Source organism: Penicillium canariense (genome assembly GCF_028826845.1).
Source record: "Penicillium canariense strain IBT 26290 chromosome Unknown utg000001l_segment0_segment0, whole genome shotgun sequence".
In the NCBI taxonomy this organism is placed as follows: domain Eukaryota; kingdom Fungi; phylum Ascomycota; class Eurotiomycetes; order Eurotiales; family Aspergillaceae; genus Penicillium; species Penicillium canariense.
Window position 1 is genome coordinate 6,164,826 of NW_026622728.1, and position 23,526 is coordinate 6,188,351.

The 23,526-nt window shown below is 53.5% G+C and overlaps 9 protein-coding genes across 9 annotated transcripts; 4 read left to right on the top strand and 5 right to left on the bottom strand.

The window, feature by feature from the left end:
- Nucleotides 1–44: 44 nt before the first annotated feature.
- On the top strand, nt 45–3,333 carry N7482_002096 (putative zinc metalloprotease; the record flags this gene model as incomplete). Its single annotated transcript, XM_056684221.1, has 3 exons — nt 45–939; nt 993–3,064; nt 3,133–3,333. 3 exons carry the CDS (start codon nt 45–47, stop codon nt 3,331–3,333), a joined length of 3,168 nt encoding a protein of 1,055 aa, XP_056547827.1.
- A 348-nt stretch (nt 3,334–3,681) lies between these two features.
- Nucleotides 3,682–4,206, bottom strand: N7482_002097 (mitochondrial 54S ribosomal protein bL34m; the record flags this gene model as incomplete). Its single annotated transcript, XM_056684222.1, has 2 exons — nt 3,682–4,033; nt 4,133–4,206. 2 exons carry the CDS (start codon nt 4,204–4,206, stop codon nt 3,682–3,684), a joined length of 426 nt encoding a protein of 141 aa, XP_056547828.1.
- A 496-nt stretch (nt 4,207–4,702) lies between these two features.
- N7482_002098 (uncharacterized protein) lies at nt 4,703–5,221 on the top strand (the record flags this gene model as incomplete). The annotated part of the gene is made up of 1 exon (XM_056684223.1): nt 4,703–5,221. The coding sequence occupies one exon, from the start codon at nt 4,703–4,705 to the stop codon at nt 5,219–5,221; it is 519 nt and encodes a 172-aa protein (XP_056547829.1).
- A 358-nt stretch (nt 5,222–5,579) lies between these two features.
- On the bottom strand, nt 5,580–7,216 carry N7482_002099 (zinc metalloprotease; the record flags this gene model as incomplete). The annotated part of the gene is made up of 5 exons (XM_056684224.1): nt 5,580–5,812; nt 5,870–6,062; nt 6,118–6,864; nt 6,928–7,110; nt 7,202–7,216. 5 exons carry the CDS (start codon nt 7,214–7,216, stop codon nt 5,580–5,582), a joined length of 1,371 nt encoding a protein of 456 aa, XP_056547830.1.
- A 773-nt stretch (nt 7,217–7,989) lies between these two features.
- On the bottom strand, nt 7,990–9,845 carry N7482_002100 (translation initiation factor eIF2 subunit gamma; the record flags this gene model as incomplete). Its single annotated transcript, XM_056684225.1, has 6 exons — nt 7,990–8,020; nt 8,084–8,416; nt 8,475–8,688; nt 8,751–9,169; nt 9,244–9,423; nt 9,487–9,845. 6 exons carry the CDS (start codon nt 9,843–9,845, stop codon nt 7,990–7,992), a joined length of 1,536 nt encoding a protein of 511 aa, XP_056547831.1.
- A 617-nt stretch (nt 9,846–10,462) lies between these two features.
- N7482_002101 (putative 60S ribosome biogenesis protein Mak11) lies at nt 10,463–12,008 on the bottom strand (the record flags this gene model as incomplete). The annotated part of the gene is made up of 2 exons (XM_056684226.1): nt 10,463–11,029; nt 11,085–12,008. 2 exons carry the CDS (start codon nt 12,006–12,008, stop codon nt 10,463–10,465), a joined length of 1,491 nt encoding a protein of 496 aa, XP_056547832.1.
- Nucleotides 12,009–12,758: 750 nt separating this feature from the next.
- Nucleotides 12,759–17,181, top strand: eaf1 (MYB and HSA domain protein; the record flags this gene model as incomplete). Its single annotated transcript, XM_056684227.1, has 3 exons — nt 12,759–12,802; nt 12,891–13,022; nt 13,119–17,181. 3 exons carry the CDS (start codon nt 12,759–12,761, stop codon nt 17,179–17,181), a joined length of 4,239 nt encoding a protein of 1,412 aa, XP_056547833.1.
- Nucleotides 17,182–18,113: 932 nt separating this feature from the next.
- spp2 (spliceosome ATPase-activating subunit SPP2) lies at nt 18,114–19,682 on the top strand (the record flags this gene model as incomplete). The annotated part of the gene is made up of 1 exon (XM_056684228.1): nt 18,114–19,682. One exon carries the CDS (start codon nt 18,114–18,116, stop codon nt 19,680–19,682), a length of 1,569 nt encoding a protein of 522 aa, XP_056547834.1.
- Nucleotides 19,683–20,192: 510 nt separating this feature from the next.
- N7482_002104 (U3 snoRNA-associated protein UTP13) lies at nt 20,193–23,220 on the bottom strand (the record flags this gene model as incomplete). The annotated part of the gene is made up of 3 exons (XM_056684229.1): nt 20,193–22,906; nt 22,960–22,987; nt 23,047–23,220. The coding sequence occupies 3 exons, from the start codon at nt 23,218–23,220 to the stop codon at nt 20,193–20,195; spliced, it is 2,916 nt and encodes a 971-aa protein (XP_056547835.1).
- Between the last annotated feature and the right edge of the window lie 306 nt (nt 23,221–23,526).

Sequence of the window (23,526 nt, forward strand, 5' to 3'; positions counted from 1 at the left end):
CTTTTCGGCGAAATATCTTCTCTGGGCTTGCCCCATTGATCAATATGTCGCCCTCGGTGCAGAAAAGTCAGTTCAAGCTGCTTCAGCAGTTTAAGCCTGACTATTCCGCGAGCGAGTTTACAGAGTATGAGTCCCAACGCACCGGTATGCGGGTCGTGGTCATCGACCAGAAGGGCCCTAAGGTGAATGGGTATTTTGTGCTTGCCACTGAGATCCATGATGACTCGGGTGCTCCCCACACCCTGGAGCATCTGTGCTTCATGGGCTCTCGTAACTACCGGTACAAGGGCTTCTTGGACAAGCTGGCCACCCGGGTATACTCCAGTACCAATGCCTGGACAGCCACGGACCACACAGCCTACACTCTCGACACAGCAGGTTGGGAGGGCTTTGCTCGCATCCTGCCCGTCTATCTGGAGCATGTCATTGCTCCAACGCTGACGGATGAGGGCTGCTATACCGAAGTGCACCACATCGATGGTACTGGAAATGATGCCGGTGTTGTGTATTCGGAGATGCAGGGTGTACAGAACAATGCGGCTGAGCTGATCGACCTGGCAGCTCGACGTGCGACTTATCCCCAGGGTGTCGGGTTCCGGTACGAGACTGGTGGCATGATGGAGCAGCTTCGTGTTCTGACCGCTGAGCGGATTCGAGAGTTCCACCGTGAGATGTATCAGCCCAAGAACCTCTGCTTGATCATTACGGGCGAGGTCGACCAGAATAACATGCTGGAGATCTTGGACAAGTTCGAAGACACTATCCTGGATGTCATTCCAAGCCCAGATGCACCTTTCACTAGACCCTGGACAGATTCTAAGCGGGCCCCGGCCCTGGAGAAATCGACCATCCAGAAAGTCGAATTCCCTGAGGAGGACGAGTCGTTTGGCGAAATCGAGATCCGCTTCCTCGGACCTGATTGCAACGACCCTATCCAATGTATGTCTCCCCGTAACATCTGTACCTGCAGACACACTCTAAATTATTTCCAGCTGGCGCTTTGAATGTGGCCCTCTTGTATCTGGCAGGGTCATCTGCATCTCTGCTGGAGAACACAATTGTCGAGAAGGAACAGATCGCCAGTGCCGTCTACTATGCAACGGAGGATCATCCTAGCATCGAGATTCGCTTCACGCTGACCAGTGTGGAGACCGACAAACTCGAGAAGGTGGAGAACAGATTCTTTGAGATTCTGAAGGATGCAATGAACAAGCCGCTGGACTTGAAGTACTTGAAAGAGTGCATTGACCGCCAGCGCCGTACCTGGAAGTTTTCGACTGAGAACTCCGCCTCGTCGTTTGCAGAGTATGTTATCACCGACTTCCTGTTCGGAAAGAGGGATGGCTCTACCATGCGGGATGTGGCGACTCTGAAAGAATACGACGCGCTCGAGCACTGGGATGAGGATCAATGGCGGTCGTTTATCAAGAAGTGGATTGCGGACGCAAACCACGTTTCTATTCTGGGTGTTCCCTCGCTGAAGCTGTCTGACAAGCTGAAGAGTGACGAAGAGGCTCGGGTCGCTGCTCAGAAGGAGCGTCTCGGCGAGAAGGGTCTGAAGGAGCTGACTGACAAGTTGGAGAAGGCCAAGGCCGAGAACGACAAGGAAATTCCGGAGGAGATCCTGGCCAAGTTTGCCATCCCTGGTACCGAGTCCATTCATTTCACAAACACCATCACGGCCCGTTCAGGCGCTGCTCTGAAGGCTGGTCATCCCGACCACCCGATCCAGAAGCAAGTCGATGCCGATGATGCGGGCCAGCCTCTTTTCATCCACTTTGAGCATATCCCCAGCAGCTTTGTGCAGCTTTCTGTTCTCATCTCGGCGCAGTCTATTCCCCTCCAGCTGCGTCCCTTGCTGTCGATCTACACTGAGGCTTTCTTCAACATCCCAGTCCAGCGTGATGGCCAGATAATCAACTTTGAGCAGGTCGTCGTTGAGCTGGAGAAGGACACTGTCGGGTACGGAATGGACACTGGTCGCGCCCTCGGCAACTCGGAAATGCTGCGTCTTTCCTTCCAGGTGGAGCGTGAGAAGTATCAGACTGCCATTGCATGGCTGCAGGAGCTATGCTGGAACACCATCTTCGATGTGGACAGACTTCGTGCCATCACTACCCGCCTTCTGGCCGACGTGCCCGACTCCAAGCGTAGTGGTGATGACATGCTTGCGGCAGTTCATGTCATGGTCCACTATGCCCAGGAATCTATTGCCCGGGCTCGCTCGACCCTGGTCAAGGCACGCTACCTGAAGCGTGTCAAGCGCCTTCTCGCCGAGCAGCCTGAAGAAATCGTCAATCGCATGGAGGAGATCCGCAAGTCGCTATTCCAGCCCGAGAATGTCCGGGTCGTGGTTATTGCCGACCTTGAGAAGTTGCCTCGCCCTGTCTCTTCCTGGAAGCCGTTCGCGGAGCGCATGGGAACCAGCGACAACTTGAAGCCCATTACTGACCGCCGCGCGCTGCTGAGCGACGCGGGCAAGACCATCGGCGGCCACTCGTACATCGTCCCTATGCCGACTGTTGACTCATCCTATGCCTATGCTACGGCTCGGGGTCTTGATTCCTACGACCACCCTAAGCTTCCCTCACTGCTGGTTGCCATTGCTTACATGAATGCCGTGGAGGGTCCCCTCTGGGTTGCTGTCCGCGGCAAGGGTCTGGCATACGGCACCAACTTCGCTTATAACATCGATACTAGCTTCGTCAACTTCGATGTCTATCGGTCCCCCAATGCGCACAAGGCGTTCGAAGCCAGCAAGCAGATTGTTGAGGACCACCTGTCTGGTGCCAGTCCTTTCGATCCTCTCATGCTGGAGGGCGCTATCAGCAGCATCGTCGTGGGCTTCGCCAACGAGCAGATGACTGCTGCTAGCGCGGCTCAGGGCAGTTTCATCCGCCAGGTCGTGCGAAATCTGCCCAGCGACTACAAGGAGAAGATGCTTAAGAAGGTGCGGGGTATTAGTGTTGAGGAGGTGAAAGATGCTCTGCGTGAGATCATCTTGCCTCTATTCGCGCCGAAGACCGCCAACCTCGTTGTCACTTGCGCTACTGTTCTGGAGGAGGTAAGTTTACATACTGTTCTTTTCTACCTGGCGTTTCCAAGAACGATTATACTAATTTCCGTGAACAGCCTCTCAAGCAAGGCTTTGAATCCATCGGATTCACCCCGACTGTCCAGTCCCTCAAGGAATTCGAGGATGACTATGGCCTCAAGCTCGGTGATGAGAATGAAGAGGAAGAGGAAGAGGAAGAGGAAGAGGAAGACGATGATGACGAGGAAGATGATGAGTCCGGATCTGAAGAGGAGGAGAGTGATGAAGATGACGAGTGAACGCGTTCCAGGGAATGTAGACACGGCAACCTAAGTAGAGCTTGATACAAGGACTACGGAATTGCGCCGGTACACGATTGCTACATAGAAACAAAAAACACTGCTGAATTGAGTATAATCTCACACATCCATTCCAAGAAGGCCACTGGAAGAATAGTTAATATGGTACAAGGCCACAGGCTGGCCTGACATGCTCTGCGGCAACGATTCTATCCGTAGAGACGAGCTCTAAGTAATGCCACGCTGATTCTTTCCCACCTCTCCCCATGCATTGGTATTTCATCCCCTCACCTTGGACCTCTCATTTGCACCCACTGGTAATGCTACCAGCCGAATTGAAAGACCAAGTTACCAGCTCATAGCCTTGCGGCCCTTCAACCGGCGCCGGATAATCGTCAGCCGCCCTTTCCTGGAAGTGTTGCGGGCCAGGAAGCCAGAGCGGCGCTTTTGCACTCGCCGCGATGGCCGGAACGTCGAGCGCTTCACGCCCAGATAGGCGGTTGCCGAGAAGGGGCGGATTTGAGAGGGCAGCGATGATGAAATCGACGGGGTAGTGAGTGCCAATGTCGAAGGAACCCGGGAGGAGAGAGTGTTGGTGGGTTGGAGGCGGGTGGGCGTGGAGAGAAGCGTGGAGGAGAAGGGTCTGGAGGAGAGCAGCGCGGAGGGTGTGAATGTTGTCTGTGGTGTGAATTGGGAGATTCTATATCATGAAGGGCTCTGTTAGTGGCCCGATTGACTGCTTGACTGGGATGCTTGCTGCGGAGCAGCAGATGGTTGGGACTCGCGTGCGTTGGCATACCTGTTCATCGGGGTGTGCATGGCGGACACCGGGGTCCGGAGGGAGGGCAGAGCCCTACAGCGAAGGCAGAACATGGTGAATAGCCCGAGTCTGGGAGAGAAGTGGGAGACTCTGGGGTGGTTATGGTTGGGATGGTCGGGCAGATGGGCGTCGCTGGCTCGAGGCGCGGTGTTCGGAAGTCGAAAGAAAATTAAGCGCGGAGCCGCAGGCACGGACCCGTTTGGGCAGGAGAGACGGACAGCGACAATCCGCTTAATGGAATAACCTCGGGGCATTAATTGCTATACTGAAAGGGGATTCCCAGTAAACACTACACTACTTTTCATCTGATTTTATAATAAGAAACATGGTGGTGGTGGGCTTCGAGATTCTGAATCTGCTACCTAATTGGGACTAGCGCCCCGAAACTTTTTTGTCTCCATGCGCTGATGCTGGTTCAACGATTTCTCCAAACACCCTCCCCGGCCCCGTCCACGCCATTAACGGCCTGAAATTGAGACGTAATCTCTAGCGTCTACACCTCTATACCAAAATCCACACCTACCACCCATTGGGCGGGCCCCCACCACGATGAGCGCCCAAGGCCCCTCCGCCCTCCCGCCTACAACGGTGCTGAGTACCAAGACAATCTCCCAGTCCGCTGCGCACGACTTCCTGGCCGCTTACCTGGACCGCGCTGGCACCGATCCCTCTCTGCAGCCAAATGCCAGCATCAGCGAGCACGGCCCGGTCTCGCGCACCACCGCCGCGGCACCCAATTTGATCCTCCACAACCTGAAGCGCGTGCAGGCCGGTCTGGCCGGCGAGGTCCTGGGCCGTGATCTTACTGTCCAGACGCAAAACCCTGGCGAGGAGTACCTGAATGCTGGTGTGAACATCAACCAGAATGAGAATGGAGAGGGGCAGGGACAGGGCGAGAAGAACGATCTTGAGATGCAGGATGTCGAGATGGAGGCTGAGGCTGAGGCTTTCGCCGAGCAGGAGGGACAGCAGGCTACCGTCGACAAGGAGGAGCGCAAGAGGAAAAAGAAGGAGCGATGGCAGGCGGAGAAGAAGGCTAAGGCCAAGAAGGATGTTGACTCGGATTGATTGCTTTCTTTTTGGCTGGTCTTTGAGCTATGGGCGTTGTTGCATTGGGTCGGAGTTTTTTTCTCTCTATTTCTTTATTACCTCTTCCTGGTCCGTCTTGTCCTCGCTACTGGAGATGGCCCGGTGTGGATATGTGGAAACTGCATGCATTTCATGTCTAGATAAAAGTGTCATTTTACCCCGATAGACAGGCTAGCGCCGATTACCAATGGCCCCATCCGAATCTTATTGTAAGCCTCGAGCCTCTTGCTTCCCTGGAAAGCCATTTGTCTATATCACCCGCCACCATGGCTCAAATAATTTCATCATAAAAAGATGGAGAAAAATCACTAGCACACTAGCACCACTCTGTCAAAGTTTACAGCTCGCGGTCCCCAGCCTTGACCGGCTTCTCGCTGTCCTCCTCCTTGAGATCGGTGACCTTACCACCCTTCCAGCCGAGAGCAGCAAGGCGCTCGGTTAGGATGGGGTGCGAGTAGTGGTAGCTGGCGTAGATCCAGTCAGCATCCATGGTGCTCAGATTCTGGATCTGCAGCTTAAGCAGCGAAGAAGCGAGCTCTTTGGAGAAGCCGAGGCCCTGAGCGAAGGCATCTGCAAGAATGTGTTTAGTACTGTTGTGGGGGATATCAAGATTGGGGCATGACCTACCGGCCTCAAACTCAAACTTGCGGCTGAGAATGTTCATCAGGAGCTTCACAACAGCGTCCATGGGTGCCAGGGCATCGGAGAAAAGAAGGAAACCGATCATGATGGGCTGCTCCTTGACGAAGCCGAAGGATTGGTACAGAGACTTGTTGTTGACGAAGACGGAGAATAGGGCGAAGATATAGAACATATGGAACTGGAATCCCATTAGTGAGGGCTCACAACCATTGAACAACAAAGTTGGCACGTACCTGAGCAATGCCAAAGAGCTTAGTAGTGTGACTAAGACTCCAATGGCCGAGTTCGTGACTCAGCACAGCGACAACCTCCTGCGGCTCGCTCTTCTCAAGCAGGGTATCGTAGATGACAATGTGCTTCTTCCAGGGCAGACCATAGAAGTAAGCATTGCTGTGCGCACTGCGCTTACTGCCATCGATGACATGTAGCTCCGAAAGCGGGAACTTGAGCTTCTTGGCAAGGTTCTCGACGCCGGTCTTGATCTCACCGGGCTCCAGAGGGGACAGCTTGTTGAACAGGGGCAGAATCACGACGGGGTAGATCGTAATGGCGAACACCTGGATGAAGACACCGAAGAGCCACAGGTAGTAGAAGAAGGAGTTGCCCGTCTTTTGGACAATCTTGAGCACGGCGCTGATAATCGGAGTTCCCAGCACAATACCCAGCATCTGACCCTTGAGCATATCCGTCACCCAGAGCTTGAACGTCTGCTTGTTGAAACCAAACTTCTCCTCGAGCACGAACGTGTTATAGTACGAGATCGGGAGCGAGAGGATAGTGCTGAGCATGTTGAAACCGAAGATGAACAAGAGTGTCTGGGAAATTTCGCCCTGGAATCGACCGGGGAAGTAGCGTGCCAACACGAGGCCCGCAACGCCCCAGAGCTTGGGGAGGATATCGCCGTAGACGAAAACGAGATTTTGAAGTTGACCATAGAGACCGGAAACAAAGCTGAACTTAGCCTTTGCGCGACCATACGCCTAAATTCACCCCATCTCCCATAAGCTTCTGGACACGTTTCATTGTTCGTTCTTGTGTCATACCTGGCTTTGATCGTAAACCTTCTGGGTAACCTCACCCTCGAGGACCTTAGGTGTCTTTGTCTGTTGCAAGACCTTATACTGCCGGAGAGATAGGAGGCCCTCAAGGATGAACTGGCCCAGGGAGAACCCCACGAGCACGTTCTTCCATGGGAAGAGCGGACGGTCCAGAAGACGCGTGAGTTGCTACACGTCACTACCATTAGCAAAGATTCTCCAAACAAGAATTCTGAAGATATTTTATGAGAAAGAATAATGGTAATTATCGTAGACTCACCTCAAGAATCCACATGATGCAGAAGCGCGACTGTGTGAAGGAAGGGTTGCCTCAAAGGGCCGAAGAAGCTATTTTGTTATTGCGGGCTGCCTTAGTCAGATCGTCCGGGGGCCGCGCTCGGGGCGATCAATGCAGGAACGGTCATGCTCTCGGATCTGCTATTTCAATTGCTTCGTATCTATTGTACTAAGATGAAGATATTTTTGATGAATTTTAAATAAAACCTAGAGATGCAAATAAATTCTTCATTTTTCAAAGCACTTCCTCCGCCTTGCTATGGGGTTTGAACAGCAAGACCTATATCTATCTACATAGGACTCGGCCATGCAGACGCAATGACAAATGAAAACAGGAAAAAGAAGCCTCTTCAGTACAACTCCCTAGATCACACAAAAGAAAAAGAAGTACACCTCTTCCTTGTCAACGTGACTCGTATCCTACCCCGTCTCCGTCCAAACCGACCAGCATTCCACTGTAAGCCATTTTGAAAGGCCGCAGACATGTTGAAGGCGCATGATTGGACCGAAGAGACGGTGTAGGATGTTAAAAAAACACTCCTCTCTATTCAGCCGGGGGAATCTGTAAATGTCATGCCTTCACTGTTTCCGACTCGTCGTAACCGTAAAACTTTTTGCGGTTGTTAACCGCGGAGCGTGAACCCGAGTGGAAGTGGTTGGAGCGTCGTTGGCGGAGGACAGGACGGAACTTCTTCTGCCGGGATCCTCATACCACATCTCTCTTCCCTGAACTGACCACCCGGAACCGGACGTCTTTTGGAACCCACTACTTTAGTGCGCAATAGGCTCGATGGTGTTACCACTGTAAGGGTGAGCGTGGTTAATCAAAGAGACCCCATACAAATAATGTCATAAGGAGACTTACGCAACGATGTTGGCCCATCCAATCAGACGCCAGTGCTTCTCGATTCTTCGGCTGATGGCGATCTTCTCTCCGATCTCTGTGCAGGCAGGGCTGGTCAGGCTGAGCTTCGCAGCATCGGCCTTGACACCCAGAACCTTAGCACCGGTGGCAGTGGAACCAATGTTCACCATCAGAACCTCGTTCTTAGTCAGCTTGGCAACCTTAGCCTGCTTTCCGTCGGCAGTCTTGACACCCAGCAGGCGGCGAAGCAAGAAGTAGTTGACCTCAATTTCGGTGTAGATAGCAGGCAGGCGGCCACGGTGGCCAAGAACGAAACCGACCAGACGATCAGCACTATACGAGGGGTTAGTAAAGTTGGTCGGGACACAAGGAAGGATGGACAAATATCTACCGGCAGAGGGTGGGATCAATGCGGGTACCAACACCGATAAGACCACCGGGGGTAGCAAAGCGCAGAGGGTTGTTCTCGGCGAACAGGGTCTCGATGCGGGAGAAAATGGGACGGCACTGAATGTTGCCAGCCTCATCCTTGGTGACCAGACCGGGACGAATCTCGATCTCGTCGTTCTCCTTCAACACACCCTGAAGAATGGAGCCACCAGCAACTGTTTTATAGGTTGTTAGCACTATGACAAGAAGAAGGACTCGGATTCTGAACTAGACTTACCACCACCCTTGAGCTCATCAATCTCCGCACCAGGCTTGTTAACATCGAAACTTCTGATGACCATAAGCTGGGGCGTCTCGCTGTAATTCCTGATGGGCATAGGCAGGGAAACAAGGGCCTCGTTGACAGCATCGATGTTGTACTTCAGCTGAGCGGAGATGGGAATAACGGGCGAGCCGTCAGCGACGGTACCGCGGATGAACTTCAGAATGGACTGGTAGTGTTGCAGAGCACTCTCCTCACGCAACAGATCGACCTTGTTCTGCAAAATGACCATGTGGCTGAGCTTCATGATCTCAATGGCGGCCAAATGCTCGGAGGTTTGAGGCTGAGGGCAGGTTTCGTTTCCGGCAATCAGAAGGAGGGCGGCGTCCATGACGGCGGCGCCTGAAAGCATGGTGCTCATGAGAATGTCGTGACTAGAAACGGGAAAATAATCCATTAGCACATTTCTTTCGTTCATGTCTGGTACCAGCGGGGGAAGATATCTCACCCAGGGCAATCCACAAAGGACACATGACGGAGCAGACGGTATGTTCCCTCGCAGCCATCCCGCTCACAGGGCGGGTCGATCTCCTTCGCACTGTTGTAGCTCTTGTAGCATGTCGGCCGAGGGCAAGCAGGATTGTCGCACTTGTAGATCTTGGCATTCGCATATCCCAGCTTGATTGTGCTAGTAAATGATAGAAGGTTAATATCTCAATGCTCAAAGTTCGGGTAACAGAGATCCTCGTACATATTTCGCTCCAACTCATTCTTGAACCTAACAGTTTGGACCTCCGAGATGGCCTTCACGACGGTGGACTTTCCGTGAGCGACGTGACCGATTGTGCCAATGTTCTGGGTAGCTTGACGAGCAATAACTTCCGGCGACAAGGGCGACAGTTTTGAGAGCTCCAGGGTTGCCGGGTCGGGTTGCTCAGGGAGCCAGGGACGCTTCGGAGCCTGGGGAGGCGGGGCGGCGGACTTCTTCATCGCAGACTTGAGAGGCTTCTCATCGAGGGGCTCCTGGTCGTCAAAGTCCTGGGCGTTGCTGGCATCAAGGTTGGGGCTGCCCGGGAGGGACTCGTCGGAGAAATCGCCGTTGGTAGCCATATTGGAAAAAATCGATCGCGCGTTTAGCGGCGGTCTTCCCAGCTTCAAATATAGCGAGCGAGGCGGTCCTTTCTCGTCAAGATTCGAGAAAGCAAGCGGAGGGGGAGAAGGTGGCGGTAGTGGACGAGGGAGAGATTGGGTGAAAATTGCTGGTGGGCGGCGATATGATCGAAGAATGTAATAGTGGGGTTTTTGTGCAGTGGAGAGCGAGCGGGCGGTGTCTGGCTGGGTTGGCGGAACAAAGAGCCTGCGGTGCATGACTACTACATTCTACGAATTCGAGGCTTCTGACTCAGACCCCAGACTGCCATTGATTGTGGCCTACAAGACGATATTTTCTCGGTGACTGTTGCTATATGGGTTTGATTCGCTTTTTGTGTCGAGAGGTCCTGGTCGGGGAAAATGTGAAGAACGTCGCCTGCGGTGTGTGGAAAGTATGAGCCCGTCCATCGCGAATGACGACTCTTCCTTTCGAGTTGATCTTTCGAGTTGATAGCATACACCAGAATGAGCGGGGCAAAACCAAAATTGTTCATGCAAACTTTTATTCGATGTATCTGAATACATCCTAGCCTAACAGTACAATGGGTATAATAGCCTAACACCGGCACGGGCAGTTACTCGTCGTCCTCATCGCTCGAGGACTCTTCGTCTTCCTCCTCAGACTCATCTTCAGCCGAGTCGAAGAGGGTCGAAGGATCCTCTGCCGGCAGCATGATGAAGGCTGCTAGGCATGTGATGCGGTTTCCGGTCTCATAGGTTGTCAGGAGCTTTCCAATCTGGCGATCTGTGCCCTTGGATTTATTTGCAGGCGCCAGGTCCTTTCCACTGACCTTCCAGACACGAACTGCTCCATCGCTGTTTCCTGTCACCAGCAAGAAGTCGTTGCGGATCTCCTTTGCTTGTTCCTCCAAGCTCAAGACCTCGAAATCCTTGATACGTCCAGGTATACCAGCTTGTTTGCCGCCGACCTGAGCTACCGAAGTAGCGTGGGGAATGGTGGACTCATCATTCTCATCAACATCTTGCAGGATTGTCGTCGAGTAGAAGATGACGCGACCATCCTCTGTAGAGACAGCGAGCAAGTCCTTCTTCTCATCCCCTTCACCGGTCAAAGAGATATATTTCATCTGATGAATCTTGCTTCGGGGGCCGGGAAGAAGTCTGCACTTGGGAGTCGAATCCTGTATTCGATAGTTAGAAAGGGAATTAATGGTGGAAAAATCACGAGGCACTTACAACTCCGAACACCACGACTCCCCATTCAAAGGCCACGGCAAACTCCTCACCAGCAGCGTTCCATGCGAGACGACGGCCCTCTCCACTGCTCCATTTGCCCTCTTTGACACTTTGGAGAATCTCTCGTCCAAAGTTCAACACTCCTGCCTTCTTGCCTGTCACCAAATTCCACAGCCGCATAGACTTCTCTCCCTTACCCACGCTCAGCATCAACTTCATGCTCGGGTGGACTGCAAAGTGGTTGACACCAGATGGCGCACCATCCGGCGGCGCTGTGTCACCGCTGGGGCGGCCTTGGACCTTTGGGCGTGGGGCTTTAATGGTTGACACCACAGTCCAATCACGGGTTTTGGACACAGAGATCATGTTATCCTCACCAGCTGCAAGCAGCTTGCTGCGCGACGGAAAGCTCAATGCAGTAATGCTGGCAGAGTGGTGCAACAGTGATCCCAGCTCGCGGTTTTTGGGGTTCTCGAGAATCTTGTTTCCGGCGAGGGTCGGCACAGACGGATATTCGTCACTCACGGCGGGGGGTGCAGCGGCGAGGGAGTACAGCTGGATTCTCTCGTCGGTCGAACCGGAGGCCAAGAATACCTTTTGAGCATCCGGCGAGTCAGTGGCCTTGGGGAGCGGGGAGAGGGCGAGACAGCGAATTGCGGAACCATGGGCCTCGAACAAGAAGGTATCCACGCATTGGATAGAAGAATCAGACTCTTTAGAGGCATCCTCTTTCGCATCCAGACTGGGGGCGGGTATGCCAGCCGTAAAACCGTGCAACACACGCTCGTAGGAGCCAGTGACCACTTGGATGGTAAGAGCTGTGTCGGGAGCTTGCGAAGGGGTCGGAGCAGATTTGACTGATTTGGCAGGGCTTTCAGTAGGCTTCTCCTCCTTCGGGAGGTCGTTGCGCTTGCGTTTGGCCATGGCTGTGAACAATGGGGGAGGGTTATATTGAAAAGCCAAAACTTGAGCTCAAAGACAAGCAGCTTTTTCGCGGCATTTTTTTCTGCGGGTTATCGGCGGCTGATAGGAGCGAATGCCGTGCTGCCTGAATGGGAAAGTTGTGTGCCTCGACACCTTAACACCTCAGGACATTCGTGAGTTAACTTTTGGTAGCCTTGTTGCCTTACGGCCTTGTGGCCTTATGTACTCTTGATATTTAGAATGCCTGAAAAGTGTGCTTATGCCTGAGGTGTCCGCCAGTTCGCAAGCGGCATTGCTGGCATGCCTTGGTGAATGGTGAATTACAAGTTACATACGCGTCTCACCGTGGCCAGTCAAGGCTGCACCACAGGCCCGGCGATGATGCTTTCGAGCTGCCACCAGATAGAAATAAATGCTGCCTACACGTACCAGGACCCGTTGAATCCATTTCCATGGAGTCATCGAGGGCGTCGTGGTGCCTGCGCTCTCCTCGCCCACTCCCTTGAAGCCCTTGGCAGGCTGTAATGTTACTGTACCATACCTTCACCACCACCCGCTCCCCTGCGCTTCCCTTTTTTTCCCGTGCCAACCCGTACAGAAAAGTCCTCCCTTTCCTGCCTCCTATCGCTTCACGCGACAACCACATCCCGTTCCATCATTTCGAGCGATTTTTCCTATCTGAATGACCTCGGTCAATCCACTCCCTTTTCTCCCGCGTTAATCGGATGCTGTTTCCCCAAGTTAGACCTCATGCTCCGCGACGAGCTTCTCCGGTCTAAGAACGATGAGATCGCGTAAGTATCAATCGGAAAAAATCCAGTTCCCCTGAAGCAGAGCTGTTTCGGTTGGCGATCGATTGGTTTTTGGCTAATATTGGCCCAGAAGCTGTTTGTTGTCGCGCAAGCGAAAACTAACCGAGTTGTATTATGCGACCGTGGGTTTTGAGGGCGCGATCGCCGACTCGCTCTATCAGCAGAAGGAACAGGCCTTTCTCGACGCCAACGACCTCTCCAAGTAAGTTCCTTGCCTTCCTTGCTCTCACTTCCCTGCGCCCTCTAGTATAAAACTATTACGCGACTCAAATTGCGCGATATGCTAACGCCGCTGCAGAGGCCGTTTCTTCGACGAAACCACCCTACCATCGCCTACCCATGCGCGCGCGCTCTCCCCGGCTCGAAAAGCTGTCGCGTCTCCTGTAACTGCAGAAGTCAAGGACCAGCAAGCTGCTGGCATTACTCCACCTCCCACCGTCGATGGTCGCGCCCCTACCCTCCCGTCCGCAGCAAGTTCGCAAAGAGCATCCACCTTGGCCGCAGCCCCCGGCGTCGCATCGACCTTGAAGGATGCGCCTGGATCGAGCCAGCCACCTGTACCCGTGATCACTCCCCAGCCCACCCAGGACCTCGAGGTACCTGTTTCGACCACAGTATCCGGTCAGCCTGGCGCCGACCAGAAGGCGAGCGCATTCGTGCCAGAGACTCCTCTAAGCTCCCAAGACCATGATGGAACAGATACCACGGCCTCTCCTGGTGCAGCGAAATCTGCAGCGACAAGTGGCGCAAGCCCGTCCTTGGAAATTGCTCCTAATACTCTCCCCCGAAAGAAAATCGACTCGCGGCCCTCTCTCACTCTAGGCCCTTCACATTCCGAACAACCTCTCTCACCCGCCTCCTCTATCGACCCCTACTCTAATAATACACCTGCTCCCGTCGTCGTTTCCCCCGATACTAGCCCTGGAGAAGAAGTGTCCGATGCTAGGAAGCTTAGCCACCCAAGCCCCAAACACAACCGATCTATGCAACCCCGCCCTGGCTTGGTGCCGTCGACCCCGGACGAGCAATTGCGGATGGAGGAAGCCCAGTCAATGCAGCAGCCCGGCACGAATGGCGTACTTTTTTCCAACGAGGTCATCCAGGAGACCGTGAATTCCGGCATTGATAACGACCAAATGGACGTCGACCAGGAGCCCGTGGTTGCGCCCTCAGAATCTAAGCTTCCAGGTCGAACAGGTGCTACTGAGGCGGAAACACTGTCTCCTACTGGCCAGCTGCCAGAAGGAGCCCAACCCGGGGATGACGCAGCTACAGAGATCAAGAAACCGGTATCGATTTCACATATTCAACCCGATGTTTCCCAGCCGCGGATGACTACTCGCGTTTCGTCCGGAGCCATCCGTCACAAGTCAGTTTCTGAAATTCTTGGCGAGACCCCAAGAAACCTGGCACACGACAAAAGCCATGCGACGGGTGAACCCCAAACGCCTGATAGTCTCGCTCGAATGCGGTTCAAGGATCGCAAAGACCGGGAGAAGGAGAGAACTAGGGCTTCAACCGTCGTATTCCCCAGACAGCCTTCATCCTTACAGGAGAAGCCAGATTCAATGGACCTGGTTGTCCGAGATTCTGGCGACGCGGTTGCCAAGTTGAATGAGGAGCAGGACTACCTGTTCACATTGTTCTTGAATAGGGCTTATGCTCCTCCGAGGGGAACTAACCTTAGCACACTTCTTGCGTCTGCCCACAAGACAGTGAGCACATCCAACCATCTTCTGGAGTACCAAGAGCAGATGGACTGCCGGACACTTCGACGTATCTACGCACTCCAAAATGCAAACCGATGGCCTTTGCGGCAACTGAAGCGATCTGCTGAACCTCCTCGCACCTTTAGTCACATGGACGTTCTATTGGATCACATGAAGTGGATGCGCACGGATTTCCGCGAAGAACGGAAGTGGAAGCTGGCAGCAGCGAAGAGTTGTGCCGACTGGTGTGCGGAGTACGTCAATAGCGACGAGGAACACCGCTCACTCCTTCGTGTCAATGCCAAGATTCCCGCGCCAAAGTCTGCGGCTCAAGATGCATCGAAAGTGGGCGTGGCATCCCCTTCGGAAGACACAGGCGATGAGGCGTTCGCCGCATCTCACCCCACCCCTGATCTAGTCCCATCCGCTGAGGAAGAATCCGTAAGTGACGGGTTCAATGAGGAGCCACGACACAATCTCCACGATACTGTGGCCCCTGCTGCTATCTTCTCGTTGGGCTTGGACGAGTTCAATTTTTCTATTGACATGACACCCTCTGCCGAGAAACTGCTGGATGAATTACCACTCTACGAGCCTGTTCGCTTCGTTCATGAAACTCGAATGCCAGCCTTCAAAGACCTCCCTGATTTCGCCTGGAAGCAAGAACTCCTCCCTGTCTCGAAGTTTGCTTCCGCCAAGATCACCTTCCGCGAAGCCGACGAGCGTCCTCGCAAGCGTACCCGATATGATTATTCCCAATATGCCGACTCTGAGCATCGTATCGCAGAAATTCCGCCAGAGCAGATCAACGTCGCCCTCTTCCGTCCTGAGAACAAGCCCATCCGGGACCGAATCCATCCTGGACACTCATTCCGGCCCCCTACTGAGCATCCCATGCCGTCAGTTGGATTTTTCGAATCTCGACAGTCATCCCAGTGGACTCTGTCAGAGGATGATGAACTTCGACGTCTGGTCAAGGAGTACTCTTACAACTGGTCTCTCATCTCCAGCTGTCTGACTTCACCATCATTGTTTACATCCGGAGCTGAAAGACGAACTCCTTGGGAATGCTTCGAGCGCTGGGTCGGGTTGGAAGGCTTGCCCGCGGACATGTCTAAGACTCAATACTTCCGGGCTTACCACCAGAGACTTGAGACTGCGCAGCGTACTGTTCTGGCTCAGCAACAAGCCGCCCAGCAGCAACAGCAACAGGCGGCCAACAATGGTCAGGCACAGCAACCCGTCCGCCGGCGGACCACCCAGCCCCTTCGTGTGGATAGAAGAAGATCGTCAAGGCACTTGGCATTGCTTGATGCTATGCGGAAGCTGGCTAAAAAGCGGGAGACCATTTTGCAGAAGCAGCAGCATGCATCTCACCTCGCCTCGCTAAGGAAGGCGAACGAAGCCAATCAGCCCAAACCTCCAATTTCCTCACCGGCAGAATTTAGCCGTCTTAAGCACGAGCGAGAAATGAAACTACAAGAACGACAAGAGCAGTACCGACAGCAGATGATCGCCCAGCAAAGGGCTAGTCTGGTTGCTCAGCGTGGTGGTCAGTTACCCAACCAGCCACAACAACAGCCGCAGCAAATGATGAATGCTCCGGGCCGGCCCAACAATATACCTCCCAATGCGCCCAATGCCAGTCTGGCAAATGGTACTACGAACGGGGTTCCTACTGGCATGACTCCAAATGTTGGCGTCAACCAACCTCGCACTCAACCCATGCAAGGCATCCCAGCTGGGGCGGCGCCTGCCAACGGCCAAATGCTGGCTAATCCCATGGCCATGAAAATGGTGCCTCAGGGTCAGATGCAGAATGTAGGTGCTCGACCTGGTATGCCAATGCAGGCGTCTCCGGACAATGCGAGGGTGATCCGAGAGGCGAACCGACTGCAGGAACAACAGCGTTTGCTGCAATCTCGTCAGCAGCAAGTTCCTCAGCAGCAGGGACAGCCTCAGCAACCACAGCAGCAGTTCCACAACCCGCAGTTCGTACCGCAAGGATCCCACTCCCCCAATCTCAACGTGCCGAATGTCAATGGTGCTCCGAACAACCCTGCCATGATAGCCGCCTTGCAAGCCCAGGGCGGTATACAGAGCCCATCGTTCCACAGTGGCACGCCACAGGGTGTTTCAACTCCTTCGCCTCGCATGGGCCAGCCTAATCCTCTCTCCGGCGGTGTGGTTCCAACGATCAGTACCTTCCAGAACCAAATCCAACGTGCCAACCCTAACCTGCCAGCGGAGCAAGTGAACAAGCTGGCTACCGACCGCCTCAACCAGTACCAGCAGCAGCGGATGTCCCAGCAGGCAGCCATGAACGCCGCTGCGGGCGGTATGAACAATGCCAGCTATCAGGTCCCCCACGACGGCACCTTCCAGACCCCTCAGCAGCCCAGTGTGCCTAATGGTGGCCCCGCCATGCAGGTTCCTCAGAACCAAGGCTTCTCTCCGATGATGCGTGTTCCCCAGGCCAACCAACAGAACCGGGTCAATGTGACCAGCTCATCAGGGATGAATGGAGCCGTTCCGCAGGCGAGCCGGAGTGCAACCCCACAGACCCAGCGCAGCGGTAGCGCTCAAGCTGGGGCGGTGCAGGGCTCGAGCAAGAGTCCACATCCTCCACCTACCCAGACAGCCAGCAGCTAAGAGCTAACCACGGTTCGATACACTGCTTTTGCTGCCAACCCTTTCCTCTTCGAATGTATATACTTATTCCCTCACCCCCTTTACTTTGATTTATTCCCTCTGTTTTTCTGCGTTGGTGGTCCGGGATAACAACGGCGCACCTTACTTTTTAAACACCCTCACGTTCCCCTTTCCTTTTCTCGCGTGCGCGCTCTGATTCCACTCTCACTCTGTCCGAACCTCCTCTGGTGTGTTCATTAACCCAATGGACCAGATGTGGCACTGGCTCCCTGTTACCAGTGTTTTTTGAAATTTTTAGGTCTTGGCATGTATTATCTTCTGGGATGGGCTAAAATTCTGGGTTGGTTTCCAGTTAGACCCAGGAATTCACGAGCACGAATTGTATGATTAGTTTCCAATATTTGCCATGCTACGTTGCTTCTATCTGTCCTACTCCATGGTAACCTACACCAGCTTATCGCCGGAATACCTATCTCTCAATACCTCTTTTCCGAAGCATTGATCCGATTCTTTCTGCGTATATTTAGCTGCGTAAGGGTGTGTGCTGACGTGTTGTCATTGTAGCCTAAAGGAACGCACTATACCAGTGCCAGTCCACGAGTTCATCCCTTCGCTTAATACGTATCAACGGATCCTACACCGGCAGTTTTACCTTCGCTTCGATATTGAGCAGATCTCCCAAAATGTGTGAAGTGGTTACTTAAAATAACAACATGGTGGAGAAAGTGTGAAAACGTGTTGCACTTCTGTTGCTTGTCCTCTACCTGCTACTGTACTTCGCACCAAAGCCCTGCCTTGCTTTCTTAGTAGCCGCGCGGCTAATGCCGCTTTTGCCACCGCCTCCACGAAGAGCTCTCGTATCATCTCTCGCGCTCGCTGTATTCCTCCTCCTAAATAACTACCACCCTCTTGTCATTCACAGTGCTGCAGCGATGTCTTCATCGCAAGACTGCAGCGACCGCAACGGCGGGAGTTCAAAGCCGTTTGCTCTTTCCTCCAGCTCAAACGCACCTGCGACGAAGACTGCTTTCAATCTCCAATCTCGTGGCCGCCCCTCTGGTCCTCCCAGCAAAGGCCGCTCCCTGCCCCGCCGTCCGCATCAGCTTGGCCATGAAGATGATTCCTCTGACGAAGAAAAAGCTCCCGTACATGAGAAAATCGCGGGCTTCGATACCATTACCGGTGCCCAGATCTCTGCTGACGGTCAAGCTGTTAGCGACGTGAATCAACCGCTCGTGATTCCAGTTACAAGCAAGAATAATTGGCGCGATCGTGCGGGTACCAATGCGAAAAAGGGCAGGAAAAACCTGCTGCCTCGAGAGGTGCAGGCCATGCAAGAAGCGCAAAAGAATGGACAGGCTCCCGCAGGAGGTGCGGTCGAGACTGAGGGCCCAAGCATGGCTTATGGTCTTAGTTTTGCCCAGAGATATCCAGAGCGGGGTGGAAAGGGTATCATTGCCGACGAGGACCAACCAATGATGGATGTGCAGCCACCACGCAGTGAAGTTCAGAAACCTCTGACGGAAGACGAGATCGCTATGCAGGCTTTACTACGAGAGTCCGCGGGCGAAGTGGAGCGGCGGACGGACCTTGTGATTGAATCTTCCAAGCCCTACGAGGAGGAGGACGAACCATTTGAGCGACAAGACGACACGAGTTCTTTCAGAACAGACGTGGCCTCCCGCCCTGAGCCTGCTACTCTAGATCAATACAATGCCATTCCTGTCGAAGAGTTTGGCGCCGCGCTTTTGAGAGGAATGGGTTGGAAGGATGGCCAGTCTATTGGAAGGGGCAATTACAGCTCCCCTGCCGCCGCGGATAAAGCAGATAAGGCTCGTGTACCGACGCGACGTCCGGGATTCTTGGGCATCGGCGCTAAGGATTCCGGAAAGGGCGCTGAAGCGGAGCTTGGTGCGTGGGGAAAGTCGGCCATGCGCAAGGCATCAAGGAAACAAGGCGAGGAGAATGCGAATGGCAGCACCGAGGGCGTCTATATGCCCGTGATGATGCGGAACAAGAACACTGGCGAATACATCACCGAGGAGGAACTCGCAGACCTGAAGAAACGGTCTTCCAAGCCTCAAACTGATAAGGACGACTGGCGTGAGAGACGGGATCGCAATTTAGAGAAGAGCGGACGTGACAGGGACCGAGATCGAGAATACCGCAAGCGTGACTACGACAATGACCGATCTGATAAAAGGAATGGTGCTTCGCGCCGTGACCGAAGTTCGTCTGCTGGCCGCTATTCATCCAGGCGTTCTAAATACCACGATGACGATGATCGCCGGAAAGATGATCGCTCTCATCGTGATCGAGATCGCGAGCGGGAGCGCGACAGCGATCGTCGTCGAGGCCGTGATGATGATAAAGACTACCGCAAGGATCATGAACGAGACCGCAAGTACCGAGATGATCGACATAGCAGCTCACGACACTCGTCCCATTCATCCCGACAGGAGCGGGACCGCGATTCTCGCCGAGACCGGCGAGACGATTAGAGGATAATTAGCGTTTTCGATTTGCCTGGGAAAGCCGCCCATGTATATGATGATAATTGTGATGTGGTTCTGCAGATGTGCATTCTACTGAACAGAAATAGCTTTGAAGCTGTCACAAAATAGAGATACCCCTGGCCAGCACGAGGCCAACGAGGCAGAAACCCAAATATCAATGGTTTAAACAATTAAACGCATCTCTATCTAATTTAGGTTTATATGGGTATTAAACCTCAAACCATAACAGGAGAGCCCGATGAGTGAATCGCTTTGCCACGAATTTAGCACAAATTTACCTCAACGGTGGTTTCTAGATGAACCCTCCTTTATCTATCTTTTTTTGGGACTTTATGTAGAAACCCATAGGTAAGGTTGTAGAGCATACGTTGACAATCTCTTGGTAGATTGGAAGAAATATGTAATTGAACTGCAGATGTCTAAATTTTGGTTAAGCCATTCCCATCCAGGTACTCCCAAAAAGCAATGCGCCAATCAATAGGTATACACAAGGTTCTATGCCTCCAACATAATCACATCCTTTTCATGCTCCTCCAGGTCTACCTTGACCTCAGTACGTTTTTCACCCAGGCTCATCAGCCCACCCAGGCCGACACCGCCGTCCATCTCATTCAGCACCCACTCCACCAGGTAGCTGTCATCGGCCAGCTCCTCGATACGCTTGTAATGCCTCTCAGTATATGCGGCTAACGCCTGCATAATATCCTTCAAGCTGCCCGCGGCGCGGCCATTTTTACCACGCACGGATGACGTGGCCAGCTCGACAAATGTCGAGGCAGGATACGAGCGGAACAGAGCGTAGAGGATGCGCTGAGAGACACGCGATGTGCGTGCGTTGGTGTTCCAGTCACGGATGCGCAGCAACAGCGTGCGCAGATTGGCTGTACCTAGAGTTTGCAGCACCTCATCGATAGCAGGGTTCCCGGTCAAGCTATTTGCTGCGATCTCACGCTCCTCTACGGATCGGCTGGGGTCCTCAGCAGCGTCAATAGCAGCCGTGAAGAGAGACAGTAGGCGACCAGGGTGGTTGAGTTGGAGAGCGAGAGTGATGGCTTCGCGGTAGTTGCCAGCACGAATGTGGTTCTGAAGCTGCTGGTCTTGCTCAATACGCTCGGATTCCGCATTTACCGCAGCGGAATATGTGGCGGATGTTGTGTCGGCCCAGAAGGTGACTGTCGAGTCAGCAGAGCCACTGACAAGGGCAAAGGGTGTGCTGTTGAGCTTTGAGGAGGTTCGTTTGATATCAGATCTGGACCCAGATGGTGTTGGGCTAGCTAGGGCCCAGACTCGGTCCGTGTGGTTATCCAGAGTTGTTTCGGCCTCACCACTGTATGGGTTCCAAATTTTAACCAAGCCATCAGCGGCCGCTGACGCAAGAAGGGGCCTCGTTTGAACAGCATCCTTGCTGGCAGATGCGTCTTCATCTTCGTCATCATCACCCTTGGAGACCTGGGGAGGTGGGAGCCAGATCACCTTGAGGACGCTGTTTGTGTGGCCTTCGAACGTCAGAAGACAGGTATAATCCGACAAGCTCCAAAGCCGGACAGTCTTGTCACCAGATGCCGTAGCCACTAGACCACGGCTTGTGCTAGTTCCACCCTCGGTAGTGACAATGGGAGTATTTTTTGGAGCAAACCGCACTGACCAGACACCACGCTTGTGTCCACGTAGAATACCCACTGCAGCTCCCTCTTCCACGTCCCAAATCTTGACGGTACGATCCTGGGAAGCAGAGGCAAATAGAGCACATGCGCTGTCGATGTCGAGGGCATTGATGTCCTTCTCGTGTGCCTTGCGAGTGTAGACAGCCTTGGGAGAGTGAGGCTTTCCCCCGTTGAGTTGGCCCAGCTTTCCTGTATCCCAGCGCTTGATGGTCCGGTCCTGTGAACCAGTCATAAGGAATGCGGGTGGGTGGTTAACAGGATCGTTGTATGCGGGAGTTCCAGCAGCTGGCGGCACCCGTGGCAAAGCAATCGCTCCCAATGACTCGGCGTGACCAGTGAAGACTGCAAAAGACTGGAAAGAAGAATTTTTGGGGTCGAGACGCCAGAGGCGGGCGGTGTTATCCTTAGCTCCAGTCGCCAGCCAATGACCGGACCAGTCCACATCAAGACAGATGATAATATCCTCGTGGCCTTCCAAATGATGGACATCGGCACCAAAGAACTCTTCATTCTGGGCGGAAGGCCGGTCCTCCGAGGGAGCGACAGATACCAATCGAATGCTTTCGGTGTTTGTAGCTAGGGCAAGCATTGAGCGATCAGGGCCCGCGAAAGCCAGATCGATGTATTCGTCATCATTTCCAGAAATCCGTCGAATGATCTCTAATGGCTCAAGGCTTGATCCTGGCTTGTAATCAGACAACACGTCGACGGAGTGGAGGCGGATCGTCTGGTCCGCATGAACAGTCATGACGAAAGGTAGACCAGGAGAGTACTGAATGGCCACGATGGTCTCGAACTCCTCTCCTGCCTGCTGTTCTGCGGTAACCTCGCTTCCTCTATTGCAGTCCCATACTCGCAGTTTGCCGTTTTCTCCGCCGATAACACACAGCCCACTATCGGCGATAAACGAGGCGGCTTCCACACTTTCAAGGACGGGAATGATGCGGCGAGTCTTCCAGGTGCGTGCATCCCAAAGAATCACAGTTTTGTCGCGAGATGCGGAAAGCAGGGCATTCTCCGTCGGAGAGAAGGACAGGCTTCGTACAAGAGAGACATGTGACTCCAGTGCTGCGATGGACTTTCTCTTGTGTAAATCCCACACACGCACCTTACCCTCCTCAGAACCACTAGCCAGTCGGAACCCTGCGGTAGAGTCTGTAGCACCAGAAGTAGCATCCTCCATATCCTCATCATCATCTCCAGATGCCTTCTTCTTTGACTTCTTGTTGGAAGCAGATTTGGCATCCTCCGAAGTAGACACTTCGAAAAAGCAGAGGGCAGAAATGATACCGCGGTCATGGAATGTGTGCGTCACATAACCACCTCGAATATCCCAGACCTTGATACTGCCGTCTGCACCACCCGTAGCCAAGAGAGTGCTGGTTTGGTCAACTGCAGTCGAGATGACAGGCGCGGTGTGTGGCTTCAGGGTCCGAACGAGCTCCGCCTCGATAGTTTGAGAGGTTTCATCGAAAGGAGAAAGCGAGTAGATGCGCATAGACATTGACCGTGAGCAGACAATGGCGTGCGACGCCGAGGGTGAAACTAGAGAGCTGTGAGCGCTTCATTTTACCAGAGACTTTGCGGAGGCAGCATACTGGCCAAGCTAGTGATAATTTCTCCATCCTGCAAGAATAAGGTGATTAGTAGTGCGCACCCACAACTGATTATACAGCGAAGCTTACTCCTTCCAGGCTAGCAAGCTGGTCACCAGTCTCCAAATTCACGATCAAGGCATCTTCGCCCACGCAGGTTAGCAATATGCGGCCACTGGCGTCTAGCGACGTGCTGCCACCGGTGTAAATAGGACGCAGCGTGCGATGCGCCTCAAAAGTAGTTTTGACAATGGCCTTCGACATGATTTGTACGACAGCCTGTCAGCACTTCACGCCATACAGCCCACTTGGAAGTTCCGAGACGCGAAAAGCTCGGGCAACTTTTTTTTCGAGTTTGCAATGTTTGCAGGGCGATAAGATAAGGCCCGTGCACGAAGCGCTGTTGACGCCGCAGACGCAAGCACGTGGATTCCCTCGCCGCCTCATCAGCGTCTTCTTTCTCTCATCCATGGATGCTGTTTCGTGGAAGACGGAAGCTCACGACTAGACGCTGTGAGGTGATGAAAGACCCGCAGTGCTCGGTGTGTACTCCTCGCAATGGGCCGACAG